At 39.5% G+C, this 12,356-nt stretch overlaps 1 protein-coding gene across 1 annotated transcript in view; it reads left to right on the top strand.

Moving 5' to 3' along the window:
- The first annotated feature begins 168 nt into the window (after window positions 1-168).
- swi2 (Protein singed wings 2) overlaps window positions 169-12,356 on the top strand; it is a 91,080-nt gene continuing 78,892 nt past the window's right edge. The window contains exon 1 of the mRNA XM_083135027.1: window positions 169-518. Coding sequence (XP_082991153.1) covers window positions 445-518 — 74 coding nt within the window. The 5' untranslated portion in view covers window positions 169-444. The remainder of the gene's footprint in view (window positions 519-12,356) is intronic.

Raw genomic sequence — 12,356 nt, 5'->3', positions numbered from 1 at the left:
TTTTCTTCGTCAGTACGAGAAACGCTAATATTTCAGTCTTGCTTCCGTGCACGTAAAAGGCTATTTCACCGACAAGCGTGACATCTAGGGACGCTCGTGCGAACTATTACGGAAGCAGCCCAAAGAGCCGACCGGGATGGAAAACATACCTCGTCTGTCCCAGGCAGAGCGAGGAACAAGCAAATTGCTGGTGGCGAGTCGAGTTCGGTCTCATGTTGCGCCAGACACGTGCTAACCAAGGATAACCGCGGGGTGCGTGTGTAAACAGTATTTTAAAAGCGTGCAACTCTTGCTTTATTCATAAAACACAATTTATGAATGAAACTTTATTTTGTTGAAACAACCATGTGCTGTGTAGCTCTTACTGAACGTGTGAAAAGAGAGAAGTGTCTTCTTCGATAACAGCTTTTGAAAGATAAACTGTACATAAAGAAACAGAAGTAAATGGAATCAACCCTATCAGAATTTCATCATGTGAAGTCAAAAGTATTATTTCTTGCTAAATTGATGCTCCATGGGTAAGTTGATGCTTTTCTTCCACCTGTCATTTCTCACCTAAGTTCAGAATCTATAAATTTGTTCCGTGTCCACGTTGGTTAAAATATCACATTTAGTTTCTATTCTCCATGTATTGTGGCATCTTTTCAGGCACACTATATCAATAAATATTGGGAAACAAATTTGCGAGGGTGGGGAAAATTCGGGTTTCATACTACGTAATACATCGTTACACATTGAATACTATTTGTAATTAATATTTTTTCAAATGTGTTCAAGTTCGATAATAATAATAATCGGTGTTTTTTGCTCTGGTGGTACGCAATGGTACGCCTTATCGATACCTTTTCATAGGTGATAATTTATGAACATACTACAATTTTTTGAGTAATTATTATGGTGAACACAAGGAAAACCAAATTGAAGAGTGCCCGAACCTTTCTTCCCAGAAAAAAAGCACTGATAATAATAATTATGGCTAGCTATCGGTATCGTAAAGTATATGTGGGAATTTATACTGGCCGATATTTTCCCGGCATTTTGGTCTTCACGAGGTCCGCAAAAATGCCGAGGAGTCCAGCTATTCTGGAAACTATGGAAAATTCAAAGTTGTGTGTGAAAAGTGGATTAGTGATTATGCAATATGCATTTTAATATTTTAAACCAAAACTCTTGGTAAATTGATATATATCCTACTTATACAGTAACATTAATTACTATTTTTAAACAACTTTTAATGATTGCAATTTTCAAGCATCGGTTTGGGTGGGAATTGATCGGCTCAGCCTCTAATAGTAATGTATAAAAGCAATAGCAAGACTTGTAAAAATTGAGATTATTCAAGGTTCGAAATTAATTTTATTGTCCTGGTGGCTTTGGGGATGGGGGAGCACTTTCTCTCCAACTCCCCTTTTGGAAAGAGGGAGAATACCATTTTGCCCGTCCAATACACTCATAACGAGTTTTATTTTAGATAGTAAAACGTATGAAACCAAAACTTGGATAAGCTTTCTTGAAAACATCCTTTCGTTGAGTAAACAATCTCATGGGGTTTACACTTTCAGAGTTTTAAGAGGTTAAGACGATATCTCCAGAAATGAATCCACGAAGCGGACATTCTTTCAGATAAGCATTATTGTTGTATTTTTATACTGTAAGTATGCAAATATTTGAAAATTCAATTCAATGTTTTATGTAAATCCTCTTTTGATTGTCATATATTATTGTTAATGTCAATCTTACCCCTCCAAAAAAAATATTGGATTTCTATGCCACTGATCTTGATCATAGGATAACACTTAATATTATTAACGCCTTATGTGTAATGGCCGAAGTTTGTTGTGCAACAGGAAGCGAGGAAGGAGGTAAAGAAATCGTGCCCTGGTAGTGAATTTATCTGCTATAGATTCTGCAGCCTGCATTGGTAGTTTTATGTCAAATCTCAGATTTGTTTTGTAACGCTTTAATCCTCATGCTTAAGCTCTGAGTTACAGAAAAAAAAACTATCTAAAAATACATTCAAGCCCGTGCAACTGAGGAAGAAAATTAAAAATCAACAAGTACTAAATATGATATCTTACAAACTTTAGGAAAGAAGCATATGCAATAGATCATAGTTTGTAAGGTTTAAAAGTTCATAACGTAATCTGAAAGGGTCAAGAGATAGACTAACGATATCGTCTACTACTCGTGTTACGTCCAGTTACGTATATTATGTCTTCTGATTAAAGTGCAAATATATTATTTACACTTAATTTTCTCCACGTATTAAGATACATCGCACATGTCAAGTCCTACGCATAAACACCAAGGACTGAAGATATGATTTCAGCAAGAATCCAAACAAATTTTCGAGATGCACTTTGTTGCCTGACATTGATGGAAGGAATGGTATCTACAAGGAACAAGACTTGATAATTTCTCGGTCTCGTATCGATTTATAAGCAACCGTCTCGGTCTGGTCTCAAATCTCCAAGTAATCAAGGGGTCCCGGGTTCGATACCCGGTGGAGGCAAAAGTGGTTCGGATCCCACTATAAACTGTAGGTCCAGTCCCGATTAGCCTTACTGTGCATAAAGTGGACTTAAAACAGCACCTCAAACTCAAAGCAACTCAAATCTCCAAGTGTGTACGTATTATAGACAGCATATACAGTGGGTCACAGCTCACACTTTTACTGTGCATGGAGATCACTAAGGCAAACAACTTTTCTTGTTATCATTTTTAATTTTGACGCCTCGTTTCGACGCAGCGAACCTTCGAAATTGAAATGTAATTTTTACACACACACACACCCACACAATGCGACCACGCAGCGCAGACACACAATTGCCATAAAGGACTTATTTGTTAAAAAAAAATAAAAAAAAAATAAGGATGCCTTCCGAAATTTCCCCCAAGATAATCCGCAAAACACCGGTTGTAGATTTTCCGCAATTTCCAAAAAAATGTCCGGTATCTTGAAATTTTACATATTTTCACTAAAATCGGTAGAGCATCAAAACTATTAGACTAACATGATGTTTGTTGCGAAATGGAGTATCATACAAGTGCCGACATGTTGCACTCTATTTGTAAACAGGCTTCAGTGTGTGACCGTGAATGAATTTTTCTCATAAAATAAGTGGTACATTTAATTTTAAAAATCACATAAAAGTTGTAGAACGAAAGAAATTGTCTGAAATATTGATGATTGAATTAATAAAGGTATTGTAGCGCGTGATGTATTTTCAATGCTCCTGAACTTTCAAATGGTCATGTAATATTACCACACACACATACACATACCGTATTTTTATTGCAGTGAAGCCTTTCGTTGGATAATTCATAAGTAAACGCATATGCAGGAAATTAATCGCGTACAGCTGTTTATATGTGCCCGTACATACCAGACGGTCTCAGCTGTATACACCCATCTTTTCCCTGGCTCAAGCGTCTCGCTAAAATAAAAATGGATTGTGTCCGTTGCACATCAGTCTCAATAAACTTCTTTTTAGGATATTTACCGAATTTTCGTGTATCTGGGCCATTTAATATTTTTCTAACAAAAGTTGGGCTTACCCTGCTCCCGCCAGAGTACGCCATTGGCTTGAACTAAGAACGAGAGGGAAATTATAAACTCCTTTGTACTTCCATTACAGTGTGTCTTGCAATACATTGCCGTTATGAAAACTGAAACAACCTCGTCTGGGAATGTTTTTAATTAACACCCCCAAGTTGGTCATGTTAAAGGCGGATTTCTATTTCATATATTTATTTTCAATAATGAACTCAACAGGCTGGCGCCCAGTTAGAGAGTTCAGAGATACAGGTTTTCATACATGCTTCAGTGACTGTTATTTGATATTGTATTCATTACACAGTTTTTAAATTGTATATATGGCATAGAGAACAAATCAATTTTTTTGTTACGCTTTTCTAAGGCATTGTAGAGAATACTCATTCTCCAGATAGGGGATTTTTTTTATTTACAAATAAGTCCTTTATGGCAATTGTGTGCCTGTGCTGCGTGGTCGCATTGTGTGTGTGTGTGTGTGTGTGTGTGAAATTTTAAAATTGTGGCACGATATATGAAGTCGAATATTTCCAGATTTGGTTAACCGAAGTTAGTAACGGTGGTCCCAGAACTGAGTGGGGGAAGGGAAAAATTTAATGGGAGGGGCACTTAATTACACCTCTAAAAATCTTCTTAAAAATGCATATATCAAGTATAGAGTGCTCATAGAGTGGACTTAAAAAAATCAAACAAATTTCGATGGCGAGATCGACAGTCCACCACCTCACACGCTCCGCCACCGAGGTGGCCCTTGCCTCCATCTGGCCTCGTCATCCGCCGTGACTGACCAGGAGAAAGTTACTAAATGCTGAAGAACCTTCAATCATGCATTGCCTCTTGATTTGAAAGATGACCGGCTATCCAACCAAGGATCACTTGATTACAAGACGAGGACGTTAGCACTACGCTATTCACACTGCATCACAATATCCGTTATTTGTGGAGGTGATGTGATCAGCACTACGATCCGGCCGTCTTTATTCCGAGGGTTGCCCTCAAATCCAATTATTATACCCGGGCCACCCAATTACCCGTCCTTCGTTCACAGCGCACGACGGTTATTTTGACAATTCTGCTTTCCTGCTGGCCGCTTCGGAAGGAGGAATTCTAAGGTTGCCGCTTGTCCAAACAAGGGAAGGCCTAATTGGTTGTTTGACCGCGTAGACGAATGCGGCAACAGCCGGTCACTGCCATAAAGGCGGTACCCACGCCAGGTCTTAGCTTTGCCGTACCCTAGAGGATGGGTGAACCCCAGAGCCTCTCCACGCAAGAAAATTGTTATAAAAATTCCCACCTTAAATCGCCCTCCCCGGGCCTATTGTGTGGCAGGCAGACGACTTACGGCTTGAACCACCGTAGCTGTGTGTGTGTTGGTTCTTCATCATTTAAAAAATCCACTGGAAAATTTGAGAATACTAATTTTCGCTTTTCCTTTTGACGCTTATATTTCTTCCGCGTATTCATTATTTTGAAAAATCTATAAAACGTTATCCATTCTTTTTCTGGCAACGAAGCCTAGCTGTCGGAAAAATATCATTTTGAAAATACATTCAGGTGTGCAAAAATGAAAAAAAAAAATCATTCCCACTTTTCCCCGTTGATCCTTCATTTGGAAAAAGGACATTACGCATTGTCGATTAAAATCATTGTGTAGTTACGTTCTCAAAATACTGCACGTTGGTGAATTTCATTGTGACATCGACAAAAAATTGATTTATTCAAATTAAATGCTATACAAAACAGTAATTTTGCCTGTAGTATTATATGGGTGTGAAACTTGGTCCCTTACATTGAAAGAGGAACACAAATTGAGAGTATTTGAAAATAAGATCCTTAGGAAAATATTTGGACCTAAGAGGGATGAGGAGACAGGTGAGTGGAGAAGGTTACATAATTTAGAACTACATAATTTGTATTAATGTCCAGATATTATTAGAATAATTAAATCAAGAAGACTTAGGTGGGCAAGCCATGTGGCACGAATGGGAGAGGAAAGATGAGTTTACAGGATTCTTGTTGGGAAGCCTGATGGTAAGATTGGTTTGGTTTGATTTGAGTTGGTGTTTTAAGTCCACTTTATGCACAGTAAGGCTAATTGGGACTGGACCTACGGTTTAAAGTGGAATCCGAACCACTGTGCCATGTGCCTCCACCGGGTATCGAACCCGGGACCCCTTGATTACAAGGCGATGACGGCCTGATGGTAAGAGACCAGTAGGAAGACCAAGACGAAGATGGAAGGATAACGTTGAGATGGACCTAAAGGAAATCGGTAGGGATGAAAAAGAGTATATAGATACTGCTCAGGATAGGGACAGATGGAAGGCCTGTGTTGCTGCAGCCATGAACCTTCGGGTTTAAGAAGGCTAGAGAGTTAGTTAGTTAGTTATTAAAATCACACTTTTGAACATAGAGTTGCCTTCTCCTTTCTGTCGCCGCCTTGTAATCAAGGTTCGATACCCGGTGGAGGCACAAGTAGTTCGAATCCCACTTTCAACTGTAGGTCCAGTCCCGATTAGTCTTACTGTGCATAAAGTGGACATAAAACATCAAATCAAATCCTTTCTCCTTTCCCTCGTTAGGAGGAGTCCGATTCTCCCTCGCTCGGGGCACCTGCTCACCTCACAGGATCCGCAACGCCAAGTGATAAGCTGCCGGTTCAGTGCGTTTGTGAAATGTGCAGCTACCCTTAAACTTCTATTGCAAAGCGTCTGATCAATATGCTGGCGTAATAAGGTCGCCTGGTCGATGACCCACTGAACTATTTTCTCCTGAAACGGTATTCCCAGAATGTGAAGAAGGTGCACGGAGCACTCAAACATCCAGGTGGTTTCGCTGCGAAGCAGTCCTTGAATTGGTTTTGATCTCTGTGGGGACTTTTTAATGGAGAAAGTTCAACATTTCACTGGGTAAAGAATTCCCACTTCATTTATTAGGACTCGTTTGATTTATTTTACTTAGTTTTTCTGCCACTTTTGGCTAATCGCGATGCTGAGGATGAATGATGATATGATGAAATTGATTTAAAAAACATTCACAAACACCCATGCTTCGGCCAGGATTCGAACCCGGGACCCCTGGCGTCGTTGCGCGGTGTGGTAACCACTCTGCCACGGAGATGTTGGATCCCGATGTATGTTCTATTCTTAATCCACAGTAAGAATGAATAAAATGTAAACAAAAGCACGCGACTTGTAGTTGCTTTCCTGTTGGTTAATTCTTAGCTCTTCCATAGGCATATATTTCATAAATTAACATCACTATAGTAGCTTAGTTAAGGGGTACGGCTTCATCTTTCACACTACACTTCTACGCGCAAGAGCCGATATCGGAATAACCCATATAATTTTTCACAAGTCTCTTGCATTTGTTTACATCAACTTCATTCTTACAGTGGATGAAGAATAGTTACGTTCCGCGATTTGTAACACAGTGACTAATCTCGGAGTCTGTGTGGATAGGGATGGTCAGGTTCAGATCCTGAAATATACGGATCTCGGATCCATGAATCCGAATTTGGTTCAGAATTCGCATACCTGTAGGAGACAGACAACCGTAGAACAGCTGTAAAGACATTCAGAATGTGGTACTGAACACATCATCTCCACTGTGAGCGAGATCAAGGATGTGTAGCCATTCTTCGGCATTCCTTGCTTTCTCGGCGATACACAAGGAATGATCAACCTGTTTATGATTAAGTCCGATGCCGATGCTTTAGACTGAGAGACCTCTGGAATTCATCCAGTTTTGGTTACAGACCTTGGGATTATCAAATGCCTGTCTCTGAAGTATCGTTATCCTAGGGTCACAGATCCGGTTTCGTCCAATTGGATCAGGAAAATCGTTAGTGTGCTGGTAGAGTTTGATGTGCAGATCGTATCGAAATGGCCTCGAAGTATTGCTAGTTAAAAACCCTTTATTGAAAGTATTATTGGAGAGGGTGAAATGAAAGGATTAACGAGGGTTTGGAAGAGATGGAGCCGTATGGGTGAGTTTCACGCCAAGTTTCCAAGGCTGCTGAAACAATCGTCACCTCCTTCTCGTTACACGTGTCGGTTAGGATGAATGATGCACAAATGAATTGATAAATGATGAAATGACACATTTAAGCGTAAAGTTTCCTCGGATGAGTCCTGGACTGAGCATGTGTGTTCCTTCGTGGGTGTCGTTTCATCATTTATCAATTCATCTGTGCATCATCATTCATCCTGCCCGACCCTGTGGCCGAGTGGTTAGCACATCGCGCTGCGACGCCAAGGGTCCCGGGTTCGAATCCCGGTCGGGTATGGTTGTTTGTGAATGTCCATTTTCATCCATTTCATCACTCATCCCCACTCATCTTCGCAAATTAGCCAAGAGGCACAAAACGCGAAGTAAAATAAACTAAATCAATCAATCAATCATTCATCCTAACCGACACGAATAGCGAGAAGGAACGATTGTCCCAGCAGCCTTGGATGGCGTGAAACATCCACACGCGTCTCTCTCTTTAAATGAGACCAGCAGCCTGCACCTATTCAAATCACCGGAAGTTTTATCATTATTATTTGTGTCAACTTTTAATACCGAAACATTTTATTTAGAGCTTCGTAATGCTCATGCAAAAACAAGTTCGCGACTGGTAGTTCTTGATTGACGGTTCTCACAATGGTTTACATTTGTAAGTCGAGTGAATAAACTTTCCTTGTCCACTATTGTCATGAAAAAAGTCAAGTATGAAAATATATGTGCAAGTACATTGTTTGATTGCTTATCTTGTATCACGAAAATATGCAGCGTGGGTACATGAGAGCTTAAAGAAATAGATGACATTGATTCTTATATCGGCTTCATGATGTGGCTCTGCCCAAGTATTCCTTGTTTCGTGTTTGTCTTTTATGTGTGTTAGGATGGAACTGTAGGGTTAGTTCACACTTACTTCAAAACGGTGAATGCCCAATCTTTTACTGTCGTTCGTTATAGACGAAAATAATGGAAGATACAAGAGTCAGATAGGGAGGAAGGAAGATGCAGACATTATGTAGATACCGAGAGAGAGAGAGATAGAAAGAGGCAGAGATTTGGCAAAGACAATATATCGTTCTCTTGCTCGAGAAAATGTATATATTTTATCATATACAGAATGTATTTAGTTTCTGTTACGTAACCTTTCTGGGTTAGGCTAATCTCGACGATGATGAATAGTGATTAGATAGGAAAGATGAAGGGACAATCAAACACGTGGACAAGACACGAAACACAGGCACACAGAGAATTAACTAGGTCTATACTGGCTGTGTGTCCAGGCGCCAGAAAGTAGGCTCTGACAATGAAGACGTCTTTTCCCCTTCTTTGAAGAAACTGACTTCATGTATGAACAATCAAATTAATCCCCTTTTAACTTCACATTAAAAAAGGAAGCATGCTTTTCGTAATATTTCCCCATTATTCTAAACCGGGATATTTATCCGCCCCGTGGAATTATTTTGGTCTGAAGACCCAGTTCTTTTCCCTACTGTTCCGGATTTTCCGGGACATAGACCGAGTCTAGTCCTCCAGTACAGACATTTATCCTACCTTCTAGAGTCAGACCTTATACTTTTATGTACATACTGTATCTTGTTCAGTGGGTAAAGGTGTGGGTGGATTGTGTGCAAGCTTCCAATTATGTTGTGAAACTAGTCAGGGACCAAATATTCATAAAGGTGTCAGTTTAATCAGATAGGATGCCAATAAATGTCTCTCATGCTCACTGTCCGGTTTTAATCAGCAATTACGTACAGTTGATAACGAATCTGTTTTCTCGTAGAGCACGCTCATTAAGAACAATTTTAACGTTCTCTCTGGAAAACAGCGACAAAATTAAAACAAGTATTAGTATCAGCAGTTTGTACGCCTATTCAAAGGTTCTTGGCAACCTTGAAAGTCCTTGTATGAAGCACAGACTAATCCCAATCACCCGTAACACCTCGATTTGTTTAACCAATAAAATTAACAAACACAGCGTCTCTTGCAAGCATAAATGTGTGACCTGGTTGCATTATGCATGTACATTGTTTATCGCTCTATTTTTGATATCGTGAGGCCCCATAAATCTTTCTCTTCGCCTTAGGAAAGATAAGGCTGCTATCTTAACTCAAACAGTGCTTTTTATGACCCGCAAAATAACAGAATAGAAAAACCACGCGTACTTTCACGATAAGTTGTGAAAGGGTTCGCAGAGAGAGGTCGTGAGGGTTCGTCATGTTTCTGACCACGAAGTCATTTTATGGAATGAATAAAGAATGTGTTCCATTCAAAAGTCAACTGCGGCAAGAACCGACTGTGAGTTAGTTAATTTTTTTCAGTGTTTTATTGTTTTGCTCATGTACAGTGAGATCCATAAGTATTAACAAGCAAATTGTCCATCACCACGTTTACTCCCTTTGTTTTATGCAATGAGAGCTTCAAGAACTGACACAAAACACCAAACAATCTGCTTACAACCTCTGAACCAGTACACGTAAAAATAGTCTTTAAAAATACGTAGGATGAAGATAAAAACCAACGCAAATAGTCATGGACAATTTGCCGAGCAATACTTATGATTGTCACTGTACGCAATACCCTCTTCTTCCAAGAGCCCTTATTTTAACAGAAAACACCAGTTACGAAGAACATCAGGAGAGGATCATTTTCTATGCTTCAATCTTGTGATGCAGAATAAGACTAGCCCGTTTATAAGGTTCTCAGTAAGGATATATCGCCACCTGGGTGGCAGAGCTCGTTCGTTCACGATCTTGCCACCGAAGGTTCCAGATTCAAGTCTCGGTCTGGGCATAAATGTTATTTTAACAATTTCATTAAGTCACCACTCATCCTCATTGTCGAAATTAGCCTAATGGAACAGAAATACAACGTAAAATAAAAAATAAGAATAGCAACACATAAACAGTTATATCTCCACCTTTTACCTTTTACCTACTTTGGGCCTTTTTCAAAGGTCTGTGTGCATTACATTTTTGGAGCTTAAAGATCAAGACTGATTGGCATTTTAGAGTATCGCTTGTTACACTTTGGTAATATCTCTTTCCAAATATAGTGTGTGTCATTCGTTTTGTGGCTACGAGAACTGCCGTAAAATTATAGAGCTTTTACATAAACAATAATATCCGCTAGATCGCATTTAAGCGAAATTTGATAGCATCTTCGGCGGACGAAAAACTATTTTCCCTACATTACGAGCTCTCCAAACTGAGCTCAAATGTTTCAAACTCTTGCCTAGATTACATTTCCCGGGCATTGGGAAACGAAAATTGCCACAGTTTCAGGAAATCACTTGTGTAGTCACGGACACTTTTAAGTTTTAACGATACCATTGAACAAGGGCGTCCTGGTCGTTAGGGTAAGGGGAAAGTTGCTTCCAAGGCCCAACCTTTAAACGAATTTTTGAACCCGTTCAAACTTACATTTTATTGACAAAGTTACGTATGGTATTAGATTTGTTATTCCTACATACAATTATTCTGTTATAGTGACTTTAAATTTGATATTTGAAGCACATATCTGCTAGACGTTGTTTTGATGGGATATACCTAGGCATTTTGCTAGGCAATTTAATTAGTAACGTCAATTGTAAGAAATGTGAGTGTGCCCAGCATCGTTAGGGCAAATCAGGAACTACTTGAAAAGAAGTATCGGGCTCCGGTCTCGAAAGCCGGAAAACAGGGACGATGGGACTTGATGCACTCACCACTGTCACCCAATGGGAAAGTCTCTTGGCAGGCCCTGGCCCTCAGAGACCTATTGTGCCATGGGGTTTAGATTAGCTTCAGAAATAATAAAAAGGGCGGAATATGCCCCCAAAATAGGCCCTCCTCCACCCGCTTACTTTCGGAGGTATGCGCTTATGCCCTGGTACCTGAAAATTAACCCAGGGCGTCAGTTCCGCGATTTTTTTTAGCTTCATTTTCATTATTATGATACCTCATACTATCACTTGCAAAATGTGCATTTGAATTACCCATTTTTGAATGTGTATTGTAGTCCAGTATGGCCGGAGACGGGTTGAACAATGTCTGCCCCCCCCCCCCCCGTTCTATCTGGGTCTGCACAACAACGATTTATGATGGAAGTTTTACCTATTGAGGATCATTCGTGGTGAAGTGTGTTATTTCTGTATTTTCTTGGGCCTCAGGCGTTAGGTTGCTCGCACTGCAGAATAGTCAGTACGCTCCTACCATTGAAAATCAACGACATCGTTACAACCCCGACGTGTCCGTGACTTTACTACATTTTTTAATAGGAAGGAGTAAGGACGAAATTAAGGGAAGTCACTAATAATGTAACCTTGATAACTGGAGTGATTTTAGAGATTTGGACTGAAGTTCATGTAATAAATTTACAAATATTTGTTAAGGGTGGACCCTCTCAATTGTTTTCTGCTTTCAGCATATGAATTAGAACTAATTTTTCTGTAACTTTAACATCGATGTTGTAAGTACTCCCAAAGTTACTATTGTTAAAGTGCACAACTAGTAAACAGAACCTCTAACTTAATAAATTCCTGGAGTTATCAAACTGTGGTTCATTGACACAACTAGCACAGTGTGATATTATCGTTGTTGAAAAATCCAGTTTGTGTTATCCTTCTCATTTTTGTTTTGAAATTACTTTACCCGTCTTCTTCTGTAACTTACAGATGATGTGTTGGCGCTATAAATAGATTCTTGTTGTTTATAGTTTTATGCAATAGAAATCCGAGCCGTATTTAGTAAGACAGAAATCAAAATATATGGTGCACATTTACTTATCAAGCAATTTGCTTGCATAGATTTTATTCATT

Source organism: Lepisma saccharinum, chromosome 14 (assembly GCF_977018435.1).
Source record: "Lepisma saccharinum chromosome 14, izLepSacc3.1, whole genome shotgun sequence".
In the NCBI taxonomy this organism is placed as follows: Eukaryota; Metazoa; Arthropoda; class Insecta; order Zygentoma; family Lepismatidae; genus Lepisma; species Lepisma saccharinum.
The sequence above is the reverse complement of the archived record's forward strand: the minus strand, read 5'-3'. Positions and strand labels throughout refer to the sequence as shown.